The 19783-nt window shown below is 45.3% G+C and overlaps 1 protein-coding gene across 5 annotated transcripts in view; it reads right to left on the reverse strand.

Moving 5' to 3' along the window:
- Positions 1 to 16561: 16561 nt before the first annotated feature.
- The window catches only part of ASZ1 (ankyrin repeat, SAM and basic leucine zipper domain containing 1), an 89121-nt gene continuing 85899 nt past the window's right edge, over positions 16562 to 19783 (reverse strand). For 4 of the 5 annotated variants that reach the window (XM_061640069.1, XM_061640071.1, XM_061640068.1 and 1 more), the window contains one exon: positions 16563 to 16857. In XM_061640069.1, coding sequence (XP_061496053.1) covers positions 16705 to 16857 — 153 coding nt within the window. In that variant the 3' untranslated portion in view covers positions 16563 to 16704. Of the gene's footprint in view, positions 16858 to 19783 lie in introns of all 5 variants that reach the window. The other variant, XM_061640067.1, reaches the window with a different exon arrangement.

The raw sequence follows: 19783 nt of genomic DNA on the forward strand, positions 1-19783 counted from the left end.
GATGGACAAGGGTCTGCTAAACAGGAGGTAGGGTTAAGAGATCCAAGAACAAATTTACTGTAGTAAAATGGTAGCACAAGGCATTTCATCACCACCACGTGAATCCAGAGCTTGGAAAAGTTACTTTTTTGAACTACAACTCTCACGAGCCCAATTACTCTTGGAACAAACCATTTTGTCAGGATCAGAGTTGGGAGGAGCTGAGAATGTATAGTTTTATTTTTAGTGGGTGAGGATGCAAAAGGAGAGCAAAAAAAGGAAGGCCAAGTTAATGCCAAGATTTCTGTTCTCATACAAACAGCATCATTGCTCACAATCATTTCATCTTTGAGTTGGAGCTGTTCGAATGTGGAACAATACTTGGATCTGAAAAAGTTGTATCAGAAAATGAAGGCAAAGCTCCAACAGAACCTTTCACTAAACATTACAGACCATCAAAAAAGGAAACATTGGTGATGCCTGGTGAAATATATCCCCCTCTCTTACAGAAAGTTTTCTGAAGAACCTACTTTATATGTTACAAAATCCCTACATATGTAATTTTATCATGTGTGTTATTTATATATCAGCATTTCCCACTCCACTGTGTATTTGTGCTGGCTGTAAATACAGGGAGTGATGAACTAACTCATGCAAGTATCATATGTGGGAATCAAGTTGGATTTGTTCATACAAATGCTCAGCAACGTATTCCACAAGGTAATGCAAAGCCACAATGGAAAACATGATTGCCCTAGTTATCAGCCTTGCCTGTAAATGGGTACTAAGAGGTTGCAGTGAATTAAATTCTACTTTTCAATGACTATTAAAACAAGATTCCTGCTATGTTGCTTTCAGATTAATCTATCCTTACAGCCTACATAATGGACAGAAGCATCAAGGAAAGTACTATTCAACATGCTATTTATTAAAACCCAGAATGGCTTTAGACCAGAATATTTGAAGGAGTGCCTTGGCTCCCCAATATGAATGTGCCCAATCTCTCAGAGCATCTAAGGAGACCCTTTACTTGAAGTACCTCTAGCAGGAACCCAGAAGACCGTCTCTATGGTGGTACCCAGTCTATGCCCTGGGAGATCTCTCTAGCTTCCACTATGTTTTTACTGTCTTTTTGTTTAGGCAGGCATCAGGCATCAGGGTTTTGTTTTGAAACTGTTGTACTGTTTTTGGCTTTCTCTTTGCTTACAACATGTAATTAATAATAATTTAATTTTAATCAATTAATTTACTACTGGATTTCCCAAATTGTGGTCCATGGACCACCAGTGGTCCACAAGCTTCATTCAGGTGATCTGTGGTATAATTGTGGATTTGTAGTTGAAGATGCAAATTTTATCTCATTCAGTATTTATTGATTTTTAATTGTATTTTATTGCTTCTTGTATTTCTTTTTTATTATTGTGTTACAATTTGAATTCCACATCAGTCAAAAAATCAAAAAGTAGTCTGCCAAGATTCTCAGCAATTTTCAAGTGGTCCATGGGGGAAATAATTGGGTTGCTGTTATCAAAAAGTGAAAAAATTATTATGCAATTACTATGCTTGACTATTATAAGTGGCAAGGTAATTTCAATCTTGAATTTGTGAAGCTATTCGTGAATGGTCCATTGGCCTCACCTGAAGGGTGATTTTCACAGGTAGACTGCCGTGGGTACTACTGCCATCTAGTGTCCGAAGTCAAGAATGCTCTGTAGTCAAAACCTGGGGCATCCGGCCCCTCCCACTCCAGTTTCATTCGCAACGAGTTCAAAGTGGCATATCTGAAAACAACAAAAGGCCCACAGGCCCAGGAGTAAGGAAAATAGAGACAACGTCCCCGATAACAACAGAGAGCCATATGCAGTGTAACAGAATCTTAAAGGTTTTGATGTAACTAAACAGTGCAAAATAAGAAAGCTCACAACAGCCAGGATATAAAAGGTGGAACAGAACATCCAGATCTCCTCCAACAGGGAGGGCCATGATGGCAGGCTACCTGTGAAAATCACCCTTCAGGTGAGGCCAATGGACCATTTCCCACAGGTAGCCTACCATCATGTGGGATGTACCAAAGCAGCCCCCAATAGGGAGGGAACACCAACTGATTACTTATCATAAAGGACATGTTGCAGGACACGCCTCCCGAAGGAGGCGTCAGTAGAAGCGTAATGGTCAATCTTATAATGTTTCATGAAAGAATTTGGGATAGACCAAACCGCACCTCTACAAATATCTGCAAGGGGTGCGTTGGTTGCGAAGGCAGCCGAAGTGGCTGCTGATCTGGTGGAGTGGGCCGTGATGTTAGTTGGCACAGGGAGGTTAAGAGACTCATAAGCCAGAGCAATACAAGCCCGCAACCAACAGGACAACATGGATTTGGCAACCTTTTCCCCCAAGGTCCTAGGGTGAAAGAATACGAATAATGTCTTGGGTGTCTTGGGTGTGAGAGAGGTAGATTTTTAGAGCTCTGTGAACATCTAGATGCCAGGCCTTCTCTAATGGATGGATTGGCCTCGGACAGAATGACGGAAGAACAATGTCCTGGTTACAGTGAAACGCTGAGTTGACTTTGGGACAGAAGGATGGGTCTGGCCGCAACACCACGGAGTCCTTATGAAAGATGCAGAGATGGTGTGCCGATGACAAGGCTCCCAGCTCTGAGACTCTTCTTGCCGATGTTATAGTGACCATGAACAGGACCTTGAAGGACAACAGTCGGAGAGGGACAGATGCAAGAGGTTCAAATGGAGGGTGCTGTAGGGCTTTTAGGACCTTCGAGAGACTCCAGGAAGGAAAGTGGCGGTGCACAGATGGAGAAAGGCGTGCAGCTCCTTTCAGAAAAGTTTGATGAGGGGGTGAGAACCCACAGGGACGGACAGGATAGATGAGATAGTGGAGGCATGACGACGCAGTGTTCGGTCTCAGACCCATTCTGAGCCCTCTATAAAGGAACTGTAACACCTGCTGTACAGTGACCTGAGAGGGCAAGACACCCTTGGAGGTGCACCAGCTGGAAAAGGCACGGCAAGTACTCTGGTATATGCGCATTGTCGACGGTCTTCTAGATGCTAAAATGGTATCCGCTATGCCTGGAGGTAAGCCAGCGGCCCTCAGTTGCCTCCGTTCAAACGCCAGGCCGTCAGACTCAGCCAGGCTGGGTCTGGGTGCCAGATCGGTCCCTGGGAGAGTAGATCCGGCCTGGCAGGCAGTGTCCAGGGGTCTGAGACTGACAGTGACAGGAGGTCCGAGAACCACGGTCGAGTGTGGAGCTATCAGGAGGAGCTGAGCTCCCTCATGCCACAGTTTCCTCAAAGGGATATTGGTGGAAAGGCATACAGGAGACCGTCTGGTCAGGGTGCTGACAGGGCATCCATGCTTCCGCAGTCGAGTCCAGGTATCTCGAGAAGTAGCGGGCAGCTGGCGATTGTGGCTTGAGGCGAAGAGATCCACCGAGAGGGTGCCATACCGTTGCTGGAAGAGGTTGAACACCGTCGTATGGAGTTTCCATTCTCCCGGACTTACATGCTGCCTGCTGAGCCAATCGGCGGTCACGTTCAGCACCCTGCTGAGATATTCTGCCCTTAGTGACAGTAGATGATTCTCGGGCCAGCCGAAGACTAGGGTTGCCTCTGCCTGGAGGACTTGAGACCTGGTGGCCCCCCTGCCTGTTCAGATGTGATTTCACAAAGGTGTTGTCTGTTCGGATTAGTACATGCTGCAGGGAGAATAGTGGCTGGAAGTGCCGGAGGACCAGATGGACAGCTCCGAGTTCCAGCCAATTCACATTCTGACTTTGCTCCGCTCTGGACCATATGCCCTGGACAAAGCTGGAGTTGCAGTGGGCTTCCCATCTGGTCAGACTGGCATCCGTGGTTAGTTTGACTCTGTCTGGTTCCCAAAATGGAGTGCCCCTGCTGAGGTGTGTCTGCATTGCCCACCAGTGAAATGATGCTCTCAGCAATGGCTCCAGGTGGATCACGCGATGGGTAGAAGTAGCAATGTCCACCTGAAAAGGTAGTAGGGCCCATTGGAGAGGTCGAGTGTGATGTTGAGCCCACGGCAGAATGTGAATGGTGGTGACTAACATCCCAAGAACCTTTGTCAGGAACATGATGTCTGCCTTTGAACGTCGCGCCAATAAGGTTGCCATGCTTTGGATGGTGGAGATACGCTCTGGAGACAGGAACACCATGGCTCGGGTCATGTCCAGTATTGCTCCTAGATGTTGGAGCTGCTGAGTTGGCTCTAGATGGCTCTTCTCGATGTTGACCAGCCAGCCTTGAGATCTGAGAACCTCTAGAGTGTAATAGATCTGTCTGTTGGCTTGGTCCTTGGAGCATGCCTGAAGAAGGTTGTCCAAATAGGGGTAAATATGGACCCCCTGTAGGCGGAGGGCAGCCACCAGGGTGACCATCACCTTGGTAAATACTCTTGGGGCCGACGCAAGGCCTAACGGCATGGCCCAGTATTGAAAATGGTGCTGGCCCAGCGAGAATCTTAGGAATCGTCTGTGGGCAGGACAGATTGGAATGTGGAGGTAAGCGCCTTTCAGATCGATGGATGCCAGAAAGTCCCCCTGTTGCAGTGCTTCCACAATAGACTCCAGTGACTCCGTTTTGAACCGGCAATGCTTGACAAAACGGTTTACGAATTTGAGGTCTAAGAACGCCCTCCATGAAGAATCTCACTTGGGAACCGCAAACAGAACGGAGTAGACACCTTGCGACCTTTCCACTGGTGGTACAGGTTCGATTGCAGCTATGTCGAGTAGATGACGTAGGGCATCCTGCATGACCCTCTCGCATGATTTGGAGACTGGAGAGGGGCAGTATCTGTCCGGAGGTGGCAGCCAAAACTCTATATTGTATCTGTGGAGGAAAATGCTTCTGACCCAGGAGACCTGTGTTAGAGGGAGCCAGGAACTTGTGAAGAAGCCTGTCCCCAATAGGAATGGCATCAGAACTGCCTGCGCTGACGAGCTCCACTGCCGTATGAGGAGGATGGGGCTTGTCAGCCTTGGTACTGGAGTCTGCCCTGGTAGTGCTGTCTGGGCCAGGGTGGCCTGGAGGAGCGGAAATCGAGCGTCTTGGCCTCACCCCCCAGGCCGTGCCCCCCGAAAGGGCTGGAAGGGACAATATGAGGCAAACCGCCGAAACTGTCTGCGGTCATCTCTCCTGTCTGTGGCTAAAGTAGGTTTTTGATTGTCCTTGGGATCAACCAAGACTGCTTTAAGGGTGTCCTCCCTGAAGAGAAACAACCCTGAGTATGAAACCATGGACAAGTTGGTTCTGGCCATGGCGTCAGCATCCCAGTGCCGGAGCCACAAAGTCCTTCGAACTACTACCTCTGCGGCCAGGGCCCGTGCTCCTTGGTGGGTCACGTCCAAAGTGGCATCCGCCACAAATGCAGCTGCCTTATGCAACTAGACTAGGTCTTTTCACAGTGTGGCTGGGTCAGGATTGGGATCGTCCAACAGGTCATTGAGCCACATAATGGAGGCCCTAGAAAAAATTGAGGCGGCAGCGGAGCCTCGGATGGAAAAGGTGGATGCCTCATGGTTCTTGTGTAGCGCAAAGTCCAGCCGTCTTTCAGAGGGGTTCTTGAGTTGTGAATTTCCTTCCTTTGGAAGGAGGGACCTAGAAATCAAGTTCGAAATTAGTTGATCAACACCAGGGACGTTCAGGAAAGACACGAATTCCGGGGCCAAAGTATAAAGCTAATGGTGAAAAGTGACGTGGACGCAGGGGACAGGCCTATTCCTCTTTGGCCAGCTTATTGATGGGATCTGGCACAGGGATCGAGTTATCCGCTGACCTGGGTGATTTGAGAACCCTGGCGCCTTTCACAGGTGGAGCAGCAGGCTGCGTTTGTGCAGGTTGGATGCCCAGGGTGTCCAACACTCTACGGCAAAGGGGGAGGTAATCAGCAGAGTCAAAGAGGCTATAGGAGTAGTCCTCATCCAGATCAGAGTCTTCACTCCATTTGTCAGGATCTGGCTGCATAAAGGATGAGTAGTCGTCCATCCGTGAGGGCTCACCGCCAAGTCTGCCTCTAGAGATATCGAATGGGTTAGGCGAAGAGGGAGGGACGTCATCCTGACAGCTAGGTTGTCATGTAGAGGTGGACTGCCGTGGGACTGCTGGCTGTGGTGATAAGTATGCCTGAGATCGAGGCTGAGCTTGGGAGAGGAAGCCAAGTACCTCTTGCAGCTGTGACAAAAATTCTGGGGTCAACTGTAGCCCCGAGGTAGGATCAGAAGGTACAGTGTGCTCCTGTGGAGGCAGATGTGGCTGCACTGGTGGAGGCAGAGGGGCGGGAGGAAAATCAGAGTAGTGAGATGTTTGACTAGGAAAACCTTAAAACTCGTCCTCTGATGACCCGGCAGGAGATTGAAAAAGAGCAGGTAATGCTTCTTGAGCAGGCTCCTCTGAGGCCAGGGCTGAGACATATCGGGCCCGCTTGGAAGCACTGTGGGCAGACAGATGTTTCATCTTGGCAAGAGCTTTGGAATGCTTGTGCTTAGATGCTTTGTGTTGCGCTGGGGCTTTGCACTGTTGACTTGCCCGAGGTTTGCGCTGCCTCTGGTTGCTGATCTGCCATGTCAGGGTCTAGATATACCCACACAGTGGGGAAGGTGTGGTATCACTCCTATGCAATGCAACGGTGAGGAACAGGATACGTTGTGCAGGCTGGGGTGCCAAGAGAAAAATAGGTTTGGTTCGCTATGGCCCCCAAAATAAGTGGGTACACACCCACAATGGAGGTATTGCTACTGCACTGGTCAGATCAGGGCACCAAAAAGTTGAGATGCAATATGGGCCACAAGCTAAGTACATGCACACAATGCGGAAGGTGCGAGACCGCTACTGTACACTGCCCAATGCCAGGAAAAAATTTGATGCAGTGTGGCTCAAAGCTAGATACACGCACACAATGGGGAAGGTGCAGTACCACTAATGTGCACTGTCCAGGCTAGTGCACCACAAGAAATAAATTTGCATCAGTATGGCATGCACAGAGTCCGATACACACACACAATGGGGAAGGTGCGGTATCGCTTTAAAACAGCATGCTCAGGCTATGCAGCTCCTACAGGTAGCATAGTACTGTTGTTATGGAAATGGCTTTGTCTAAAGACAGCCAGAAAACCTCTTGTGACTCAGAAAAAATACTGCCTTGAGGAGAGAGGGAAACAGGCAGCAGAACAAAAGACGGCGGGAAAACGGGACGAAAACAAAAATGCTGTCCGCTAGAGACGCGCGGGAAAAACAAAAACCAAAATGGTGGCCGGGAAGAGAGGCAGCAATGGCAGCCTGGAGTGGACACCTGCAAACCTTAACGGCCAGGCGGGAGGAGCCGCTGCCGTATGGAGACGGGAAAAGAGCCATAGGAGGGTGAGAAGGGCCGCAGGAACGAGCTGGGGGGTGGGAGATCGCCACCGCCTCCAAGGACGGGGCTAGGCACCGCCAAATCAAACTGCTCTACAAAACAGTGAGCTGCAGCCGCAGGCTCCTGGCTGCAAAACGGCAAGGCGCCGCTGAAGTTTGTGCTGGGGGCAGGAGGGAGGGCTGCGGGGGCGCAAAGAGGAAGCCGCAAACGCAGGCTTCCCAGCGCCGAGCCTGAGGGAGAGGGAGCCACAGCTGTGGACTCCCAGACAAGGGAGAGGCAGCTGCCGCTGCTCAAACAAAGGGAGGGAAAACAAGGCTACCAAAAGACCCCAGTGAAAACAAAATCGAAGGGCAAAAAAGAATGAACAAACAATCCCACACACTCCAAAAACCAGGAAGGAGGGGAGGAACACGAGGAAAAGGGAAAAAAGCAATAAAATCACAGTCTAATACACAAAGACAAGAAGAGAACTTAGCCACGCTTTGTGTAGATATCCAAACGCCTCGGACGAAGGCAAGAATGAAACTGGAGTGGGACGGGCTGGATGCCCCAGGTTTTGACTACAGTGCATTCTTGCCTTCGGACACTAGATGACAGTAGTACCCACGTGATGGCAGGCTACCTGTGGGAAATTAGGATTTTTCAGGAATGAAGATTTTAAAATATCTACTGTTACTCCAAAGGAATTCACAAATCTATGATTGTGTTACCACTGGGTAAGATTCATCTTACACCATAGATCCCTGTTGTCCAACATGGCCGCCACTCACCACATGTGGTGAAGACGGCTATTGACCTGTGGTGAACTGGTGATTTACAGTGTCTTGCAAAAGTAATCAGATCCCTGACCAATGCTCTCATATTACTGAATTATAAATGGTACACTGTAATTTTGTTCTGTAGGATATTTTATTTTGAAACAAACTCAAAATCAATGATTGTAAGGAGACATTGGTTTTATGTTGGGAAATGTTTGTAAGAAACATAAAAAACTGAAACATGTTGCTTGCATAAGTATTCAACCCCTGTGCTGTGGAAGCTCCCAGTTCACACAGGTGAAAGAAATTGCCCTATTGAGGATATAGTTACCTTACCATTGGCCTCCACCTGTGAACCATTAATGTTGCTGTCACATTGCATGATAAAAAACCCACTGTTGAAGGATCATTGGTCAGGCTGCGGATCTGAAGGAAAATAAAGACCAAAGAGCATTCTGAACAAGTGAGAGATAATGTCATACAAATGCATAGATTAGGAAAAGGGTACAAAATAATATCAAGTGTTTGGATATCCCAGTGAGCGCAGTTGTATCAATAATCAGGAAGTGGAAGCTACATCACACCACCCAGGCACTGCCAAGAAAAAGGGTGTCCCTCAAAACCCAGCACTCAAACAAGGAGACTTGTGAGAGAAGCCACAGAGAGGCCAACAATCACTTTGAAGGAACTACAGAGTTCACTGGCTGGGGGTGGAGAAATGGTGCACCAGTCAACCATATCAAGAGCTCTGCATAACACTGGACTGTATGGGAGGGTGGTAAGAAAGATGCCTCAAAACACACCATCCTTACAGTGAAGTATGGTGGCAGCATCATGCTGTGGGGATACTTCCCATCAGCAGGGACTGGGCATCTTGTCAAAACTGAAGGAAAAATGGATGGGGCAAAATACAGGGAAATGCTGTAAGAGAACCTGCTTCAGTCCACTAAAAAACTGAAACTTGGGAGGAAATTTACTTTTCAGCAGGCCAATGATCACAAGCACAAGGCCAAATCAACATTGGAGTGGCTCAAGAACAAAAAGGTGAATGTCCTACAGTGGCCCAGTCAAAGTTCCGATCTCAATCCCATTGAGAATCGATGGGGCTCTTTCAAAATTGAGGTCCACAAGCGACATCCAACCAACCTGAACGACCTGGAGCAAATCTGCCAAGAATAGCCCAAAATCCCTCCAATACTGTGTGCAAAGCTGGTACGTACCTACCCCCAAAGACTTAAAGCTGTTATTGCAGTGAAAGGTGGCTCTACCAAATATTAACGTGTGGGGGTTGAATACTTATGCAAGCAACATGTTTCAGTTTTTTGTTTCTTACAAACATTGCCCAACATAAAACCAATGTCACCTTATAATATTTGATTGTGAGTTTCGGCGTTTCAAAATAAAATGTCATACAGAATGAAATTACAATGTACCATTTGTAATTCAGTAATATGAGGGCATTGGTCAGGGGTCTGATTACTTTTGCAAGGCAATGCAATTATATGGATTTCAGTCATGTAATTCATCTATCAATTTAGGCAATCAACTTGCATAAACTTATGTGTAAAAGAAGTCGTCTTTGTTTTTAGATATTGCATATATGTTATAGCAGACATCGTAGAAGATACTTTTTCACATGGAGGAAATTCCCCTTTTAGAATCACACATCATCTTGTTTTTATAAAATACTTGCATTAAAATAGTTTTGGAATTTGCTGCCCAATTAATAAGGAGCACTTTAAAATTGATTTAAGTACAAAGAGAAGGATATTTGCAATTGAACAATATTTGTCACACATTTCTGGGTCTGGGGAGAGTCGTCTCATCCTGGACCCATCCAGTCAATTCCCTCCAGCCAGTTCTTACAAGCCAAGATAGGCAAGGGTTGAATGTGCATGTGAGAGGAGAAAAGCTTTCAAGCAGGTTGACATCATCAGGTTTCAATAACAAACTGATACCAATGACCAGATGAGATAGTGCTCTAGAACCTCTTCCGGACTAACATCAATGAAGGCATCAATTCAGCTCAAATGAGATTTTGCACTCAAAGCACCTCAGAAACTTGTCACAAGCATCAAGGGCTTGAGGCTATTCCCCTTCTGGAGATGATCCCACCAGCAACTTCACTACTCTGATAAGCTCTGTTGGATAGCTACTTGAAGATACAATGATGGCGATACAATTCTGTGCTCTCACCTGTGTTCTATTGTATTTAATATGAGACTTGTGCCACCTGGATCCTAGTCATCATTGGACCTACTTTAGCCCCCAGAGTTCTTTCATGAATCACAAGGCTATCCAAGGTCCATTGTGCCAGACAGGTCATCTGTGTGCAACTGTGCCAACAGCCCTCTTTATCTCACAGGGACCAGCCATGTCAGCTGGAAAATCCCCCAGAGTATTCAGGAATCCATCAAACTGCATAACTACTAAAGACTTAGTGTGTCCTACATAGCTGCAAGGGGGGCAGTCACTGAAAATTTAAACCTTATCAGGACATGGTATGTCCATGACAGACAACAGAATAGTTAGCAATACCACTCACTCCTGAACCATCAACAAGTTGAGAAAACCAGGTCCAAGATATGACCTAATTTGTGTGTCAGGTCACTGATATCCAAGACAGCCCCATCATTTGGCAGATCCAATCAAGGCAGCCTCTGAGTGGTTGCTGAAACCCTCAAGAACAAATGTTCCAAGGTTTTCCACACCATGCTAGAGACCACCTCTGCCAGCTTGGGTAGGGAGACCACTGGGCAGCATGGTGGTACACCAACAGAACCCCCCCCCCGTTTCTCTGGCCTAGCACCAAGTATAAACTCTCACATCTAAATATGGAAATTACTTGAATATAAAAAATGTTACTTATGAATCAGGATCTAGGTCATGTGGGTAGTGCGAATATTGCTCAATAGTGTGAATATTGCTCAACTGAAGCAAATACTTTGAATAAGTAATCAAAGTAGATAGCACTTTTTCAACAAAATCCTGCTTAACGGTTATCCAATATGCATATCAATACACTTACTGAAATGCATACATAAACTGAATCTACATAGGCAAATGTTAGAACCTATATTTGCCATATATATTAAATTTATGAGGGACAGAATCCAACTGGCTTCGTCAGCAGGAAAGTGGGGTGGACAGCAAAGGGTTAACTCTTCTTCAAGAAGGAGATAGACCCAATCAGAAAAGAATTTTCCTCCCCTTTCTGGAGAGGAGGACCTTTCCATTTTTGGCTCTCCTAGAGAAGAGCAGGGTAGATTTGCTGCTCCTGAGCTACTGCTTGCGAGTAGGTTATAGGCTATTAAAAAAAGATAATGCTTTTAGACACTTTTCATTGTGATGGTCTCCAGCACTCTCTATGGTCCTCCAATCTGCACTCTCTCCACTGGAGGGACCTTGTCCAATGCCAGCCAATAAATGGGGACCCAATGGATAGGTGCCTCTTCAGAACCTCTCATGAAATTGGCAGCCTGGTGGAAAAACAGTGATGGCATCCTTCATAGAGAGAGGCTCTCATCATTTACAAAGCGAGGGAGATCCTTTGCTTTTAGCCAGCAGTTAATATGTCCCTGCTGAGGGAAGCTCCTTCTGCAAGTTAATTTTTTTATTTATTACATTTATACCCCACCTTTCTTTACACGATAGAAACCCAAGGTGGCTTACATATGGTTCCCAGGCAGTCTCCCATCCAGGCACTGACCACACCTTCAGCAGGTTGCTGGCCTCATGTGCCTTCAGACCATAGCTGATCCAGGTTGTCCTGTGAAGCAGAACAGTGGAACTAGCCACAACAATGGTTTCTGGCAAGAAGGATATACCTTTTTAATTGGGTAAGGGCCCTGATTTCACAAGTAGTAAAAACAATTTTCCTTCAAACTTCAGCTATCAGAACTGCTCCCACTCCAACAAACTGAGTCATCTCAGAAAGGGAAAAGTTTCTCCTCAGCAGCTAGCTGAGCACTGCTTGGTCAGCAAGCAACAGGCATCTGACTTTGCTCACTTCTGGCTTCTTACAAACTGGTGTTCAAGTGTTACTTAAGCAGCTTATTTCTTTTGAGGGAGAGAGGCAACTGTCGTTGCAGATTGGCTTGTAGGCAGCTGGAGTTTTTTTATTATGCTCTGACCCAGAGTCTGAAGAGTTCCTAAGCGCCTTCCTCTCTCTGCATAGCTTCCTATGTTTGGCTTCTTATCCCACTGCAGCAAATCAGGCTGGTGAGCACTGTTATTATGCTGCACATTTTCCTTCACCTTCCTGCACATTAGAGCTGGAAGTGAGGCAAGGCAGATGCTCAGCCATTATGACCCATTCTTGGTATTGCTTGCCAATATCCCATTGCCTTCTACAGCAATTTCACAACAGCCATAAAATGGCATCCAGCAGTAACTAGACTCCATGGATGCCCAAATAGTAGTGCAAGTATTCAGGCATGCAACTAGTGTCAAGAGCACTTGCTTTGGCCTGCACTGTCCCCTCAATGAGGCAGAGCAGGCATATGGGAGAAAGATGGGAGAACTGGAGTGCTTGGACTTAGAGGAGAGCATTGATATAGTGAGCATAACGGAGACCTGGTGGAATGGAGAAAACCAGTGGGATACGGTTATCCCTGGATATAAACTATATCGGAAGGACAGGGAAGGACGTATTGGTGGCGGAGTCGCACTATACGTGAAAGAAGGCATTGAATCCAGCAAGCTGGAAACCCCAAAAGAGGCAGACTCCTCCACAGAACCGTTGTGGGTGGTGATACCGTGCCCCAGGAGGGACTTAATACTGGGAACGATCTATCGTCCCCCTGATCAAAATGCTCAGGGAGACCTTGAGATGAGATATGAAATTGAGGAAGCATCCAAACTAGGAAATGTGGTAGTAATGGGTGACTTCAACTACCCAGACATAGACTGGCCGCATATGTGTTCCAGTCATGACAAAGAAGCAAAGTTTCTAGATATTCTAAATGACTATTCCCTAGACCAGTTGGTCATGGAACCGACCAGAGGAACGGCAACCCTGGACTTAATCCTCAGTGGGGACCGGGACCTGGTGCGAGATGTAAGTGTTGTTGAACCCCACAGTGCTATTAGATTAAACATACGTGTAAATGGCCAATTGCCAAGAAAATCCAACACGGTCACATTTGACTTCAAAAGAGGAAACTTCACAAAAATGAGGGGATTGGTAAAAAGAAAGCTGAAAAACAAAGTCCAGAGGGCCACATCACTCGAAAATGCTTGGAAGTTGTTTAAAAACACTATATTAGAAGCTCAACTGGAGTGCATACCGCAGATCAGAAAAGGTACCGCCAGGGCCAAGAAGATGCCAGCATGGTTAACGAGCAAAGTCAAGGAAGCTCTTAGAGGCAAAAAGTCTTCCTTCAGAAAATGGAAGTCTTGTCCGAATGAAGAAAATAAAAAAGAACACAAACTCTGGCAAAAGAAATGCAAGAAGACAATAAGGGATGCTAAAAAAGAATTTGAGGAGCACATTGCTAAGAACATAAAAACCAACAACAAAAAATTCTATAAATACATTCAAAGCAGGAGACCATCTAGGGAGGCGATTGGACCCTTGGATGATAAGGGAGTCAAAGGTGTACTAAAGAACGATAAGGAGATTGCAGAGAAGCTAAATGAATTCTTTGCATCTGTCTTCACAGTGGAAGATATAGGGCAGATCCCTGAACCTGAACTAACATTTGCGGGAAGGGATTCTGAGGAACTGAGACAAATAGTGGTAACGAGAGAGGAAGTTCTGAGCTTAATGGACAATATAAAACCTGACAAATCACCGGGCCCGGATGGCATCCACCCGAGAGTTCTCAAAGAACTCCAATGTGAAATTGCTGATCTGCTAACTAAAATATGTAACTTGTCCCTCGGGTCCTCCTCCGTGCCTGAGGACTGGAAAGTGGCAAATGTAACGCCAATCTTCAAAAAGGGATCCAGAGGGGATCCCGGAAATTACAGGCCAGTTAGCTTAACTTCTGTCCCTGGAAAACTGGTAGAAAGTATGATTAAAGCTAGATTAACTAAGCACATAGAAGAACAAGCCTTGCTGAGGCAGAGCCAGCATGGCTTCTGCAGGGGAAAGTCCTGTCTCAGTAACCTATTAGAATTCTTTGAGAGTGTCAACAAGCATATAGATAGAGGTGATCCAGTGGACATAGTGTACTTAGACTTTCAAAAAGCGTTTGACAAGGTACCTCACCAAAGACTTCTGAGGAAGCTTAGCAGTCATGGAATAAGAGGAGAGGTCCTCTTGTGGCTAAGGAATTGGTTAAGAAGCAGAAAGCAGAGAGTAGGAATAAACGGACAGTTCTCCCAATGGAGGGCTGTAGAAAGTGGAGTCCCTCAAGGATCGGTATTGGGACCTGTACTTTTCAACTTGTTCATTAATTACCTAGAATTAGGAGTGAGCAGTGAAGTGGCCAAGTTTGCTGATGACACTAAATTGTTCAGGGTTGTTAAAACAAAAAGGGATTGCGAAGAGCTCCAAAAAGATCTCTCCAAACTGAGTGAATGGGCGGAAAAATGGCAAATGCAATTCAATATAAACAAGTGTAAAATTATGCATATTGGAGCAAAAAATCTGAATTTCACATATACGCTCATGGGGTCTGAACTGGCGGTGACCGACCAGGAGAGAGACCTCGGGGTTGTAGTGGACAGCACGATGAAAATGTCGACCCAGTGTGCGGCAGCTGTGAAAAAGGCAAATTCCATGCTAGCGATAATTAGGAAAGTTATTGAAAACAAAACAGCCGATATCATAATGCCGTTGTATAAATCTATGGTGCGGCCGCATTTGGAATACTGTGTACAGTTCTGGTCGCCTCATCTCAAAAAGGATATTATAGAGTTGGAAAAGGTTCAGAAGAGGGCAACCAGAATGATCAAGGGGATGGAGCGACTCCCTTACGAGGAAAGGTTGCAGCATTTGGGGCTTTTTAGTTTAGAGAAAAGGCGGGTCAGAGGAGACATGATAGAAGTGTATAAAATTATGCATGGCATTGAGAAAGTGGATAGAGAAAAGTTCTTCTCCCTCTCTCATAATACTAGAACTCATGGACATTCAAAGAAGCTGAATGTTGGAAGATTCAGGACAGACAAAAGGAAGTACTTCTTTACTCAGCGCATAGTTAAACTATGGAATTTGCTCCCACAAGATGCGGTAATGGCCACCAGCTTGGATGGCTTTAAAAGAAGATTAGACAAGTTCATGGAGGACAGGGCTATCAATGGCTACTAGCCGTGATGGCTGTGCTCTGCCACCCTAGTCAGAGGCAGCATGCTTCTGAAAACCAGTTGCTGGAAGCCTCAGGAGGGGAGAGTGTTCTTGCACTCGGGTCCTGCTTGCAGTCTTCTCCCAGGCACCTGGTTGGCCACTGTGAGAACAGGATGCTGGACTAGATGGGCCACTGGCCTGATCCAGCAGGCTCTTCTTATGTTCTTATGATGGCTCTTGGTCTTTCCTCTCTTGAGGGAACAGACACCTTCTCTTTAGAAGTGTGGAAATGGCCTAATAGCAGTATCAACACCTAGTAAGTTTCTTAAAGTGTGCAAACAGTACTGTTGTAGACTTGAATATTTTGAGAGGGCCCTCTGCTATCTAGTGGAGTGTGAAAAGAAGCAACAGCCCCTTCTGGTGATGCCAAAAATGACTGCTTGAAATTAAGTGTAGCCAGAGACTCCAGTCCTCAATTGCTGGGTTTGTTCCTAAGATACTTTTGTCTCTCACTTGGTGGAAGCTAAGGAACACTATTGAAACGTCACTGTAGTACTGGATGGAGAAAAGGGGTAGCTACAATAGTTTCACAGTCAGGAACATTCTACGTCTTGTCCCTCCACATTCTTTTTTACTACTATTCTATTGGGGATAAATATAATCTGCTTTTTGCTTATAAGCAATTCCTATGCTAAGTCCTGAAACAGAAGGTTCCTCCTCTCCAGGAAACACAAACGTTTTTTTTCTGATTGGCCCTGCTTTCTTCCTGACAAGTTTACCCTCTGCTGTTAGCTCCACTCCCTGCTGACCAGAAAAACACTTCATGGCAAGTCCAACTTTCTGTTCCCTTGTGCTCATAGAATGGTTTTTGATCCAGTTGACACTTCTGTTAACAGAGGAGGAGAGGAGAATATCAGGGATTGGAATAGACTATACCTAGCTTTAAAGTATGATGAATTAAATATATAAATGTTTGGTTTTCCTATTCAGATATCAATTATTTATGTTTTCAATTTTTTATTAGAGTATTTAGATTTGATACAGGTTTTTACTAGTATATAGGGAATATTTAAATTATTTATGTATTTAACCATTTATATGTTTTACATATATTTATGTGTCATATTACCAATATATTTAATATACATAGTGTTGTGCTAAGTAGATGAAATTCTACAATTAAAAAAGAAATGAAGCAAAGAAATAGATGGAAATTAAAGTACTTTTATAAAATTGAAACTCCTGAACCAAACCATGAATGTTACTATATTAATTATATAGTAATTATATCTGTAATTCTAAATGATGAGAAATATATCCAAAAGTTGTTTTAAGTATGACTCCAACTCAGCTCTTCCATAAAGTTAGCTTAATTATAAAGAAGGCACATCCAGATCCAACCAATGTTACTGCTGCCATTTTAGCAAAAGTCTTCTTCCACCAGCGTTTTTCCACCATGGATTGTATTCGGCAAGGATCATTATTCTGTCCATCATGCAACTGATAAAATTTATGGGGTGGGATGAAAGGAGAATGTTAGCTCTATACAACAGTACAAGATGCTTTATATTTAAATGTCTACACATCCAAGAATCTGATTTAATGGATAGCTAAATATATATAAGCAGAGGCTGAATTCACACTAACTGTGGCTTGCTGCAACATGCCCTAGGCTTTTGCATTCCCCATCCCCTGAGCAGCTGGGAAATTACTTCAGAAGCTTTTACTTATGGCTATAATTTGCCGCACAATGTTAACCACAATCCTGGGTCCACACTAACTGTGGTTATTTTATTTCATGTTTAATCTGAATATTACCTTCCTATATTACTGTACTGAAAAATAATTACAACCCATAGTGATGGCAAAATATACAACAAAAACCACAATGCCATCATACAACAATTCAAAATATAACTAAAAACAGATTAACAGTTAATATTCCACTTCATAGTCTTACAAGAGAATAAAATAAAATCTCCCCCCACCCCAGCCAAATACAGTGAATTAAACAATTACCAACAACCAAGACAGATTCAGGGGGAAAATAACACGAAATGCTAGAGACCATGCAAAAAGAAGCCAGCAACTAGACTACATCTCCCCTTCTCTGAGGGACCTGTCCACTCACAGTGGGGCAGCCATGCCACTCAAGCCACTTCCTATCTTAACACAGGTTCATGCACTCTGTAGATACAGGATCAAGATTATTTTGAGGTGGCATTGCAGATCTTGGTGCCACAGCAACAACTTCCTCAGTCTCTTGCCATTTGGCTTGCACCTAAGGGGCATTTGCTCAAGCAGCTCTCAAATGAAAAAAGAATAGCTGAAGGATGGAAAGGGCAAGGAAAACATACTAAGTTTTCAGTCATGTTTCCATTTCTGCCCTCCTCACACCAGTCAGCCTCAAAAACTGTATTTTGGTTTGTTGAAAGCCTGACTGTTGTTAGTGTTAAAACACAATTTGTCACAACAGATGGCATGACAAACCAGAAGTAAAAGCTTTCAAAAGTTCCCTCTAAATTGCAATAAAATTTCGCTACATTAAAATTTCACATGATCATACCTCATGTAATTAATGATTAATGTTTTAATGGACCCATCTAATCTCAACCCAATTTTCAATTATAGGCACACAATAGCAACTGTAAAATATTGGACTTCTGCTATGAACAGCCTTTTGTCAATCTGGAGTATAAGGTTAGTAAAGTGGACTTTAAGTCTCGCCGGAAAGGTGGTTTTCTCAGGTATCATGCCATCATGTGAGTTATAGTACCTCCTAGCATCCGAAGGCAAGTACGCACAGGAGTCAAGACCCTGGCTGCTCCTTCCAGTCCCACTCCAGTTCATTCAAGACGAGGCAAAGTGAGACATCTGGACAGCAATCACAAACAGAACCAGCAGAACAGCAAGGAAAAGGGCAACTGCAGAAACAAAGGAGCAGCAGCAGCCAGAAAACATACACAAAGGTCTTGACTCATTAAAAGCTTATAAACTTACTTAAATTGAAGGACCCGTACCAGTAAATACTTATATGAAAATGGGAGTTGCAGTGGGGGCCCCAGCTGATCAAACTGGCATCCATTGTAGTTACATTTGTATCCGGCTCTCAGAATGGAATCCTCTTCTGGAGATTCCGAGTTGAAGACCACCACCGGAAGGAAGACCGCAGTGAGAGGAAAAACTGAAGCTCCTGGTGTGTGGAACTGGCAATGTCCGACTGAAATGGCAATAAAGCCCACTGGAGTAGACAAGTATGATGTCGAGCCCAAGGAACAATATAAATGGTTGATATGAACATGCCCAGGGCTTTCAATAGTAATATCATGTCTGCCACTGAGCAGCACTTCTGGAGCCTTATCATGTCCTTGATCGCACAGATCTGCTCCGGCAATAGTAAGACCATGGCTTGAGCTGTGTCCAGAATGGCTCCCAGGTGCTGGAGTCGGAGATAGATGGCTTTTTTCTAGGTTGACTAAAAACCGAGGGCCCCTCAGGACTGCGAGAGTGCAATGAACATGAAAGCCTGATCCATGGATTCTGCTCAGACCAGGAAGTTGTCCAGATATAAATGTGGACACCCCTGGAGGCGGAGGTGGGCAACCAGGGTGACCATCACCTTTATGAATACCCTCAGAGCCGATGAGAGGCAAACAGCAGTGCCCGGTATTGGAAATGGTGCTAGCCAACGCAAGCCTCAGAAAGTATGTGTGGGCAGGTCACACTGGAGCATGGAAATACGCCTCCTTCAGATTGATGGATGCCAGGAAGTCCCCCTCCTGTACGGCATCTATTATCGATGCTAGAGACTCCATTTTGAAGCGACGATATCTCACAAACCTGTTCACAAACTTGAGGTCTAGAACAGCCCTCCATGAACGATCTCTCTTGGCGACTGTGAACAGAGTGGAGTACACCCCAGCATAATGTTTGGCTGGTGTCACTGGTTCTATGGCTGCTATGTCCTGAAGAGGCCTTATGGCTTCCTCATTACCATCTGTCTCCCCAGAGAGTGGGTCAGAGGGTAGGTGAGAAACCTGTGTGGTGGAAGTAGCCAAAACTCTATTTTGTAGCCATAAGATATGAGCTCTTACCCAAGAATCCATCGTTATGAGTTGCCAATTTTCTGCAAAGTGGAATAATCTGCCTTCGACATGAATGGCGTCAGTATTGCCTCTGCTGCCAACCTCACCTTCCAGAGGAGGAGGAAGAGGGGCCTGCCCTGGTGTTGAAAATGACCTTGGAAGTGCTGCTTGGACCAAGAGCCTTTGGAGGATCAAAAATTGCAGCCCCTCACCCCAGATCATGCTCCATGAAACGGCTGAAAGGAACAGTATGGGGCAAATCTTCTAAACAGCCTCTGGTCCTCTTTCTTATTTGTGGCTAATGTGATGTCCCTGTATATATATAATATTGTAAATATGGT

This window comes from Rhineura floridana, chromosome 8 (genome assembly GCF_030035675.1).
Source record: "Rhineura floridana isolate rRhiFlo1 chromosome 8, rRhiFlo1.hap2, whole genome shotgun sequence".
Lineage (NCBI taxonomy): Eukaryota > Metazoa > Chordata > Lepidosauria > Squamata > Rhineuridae > Rhineura > Rhineura floridana.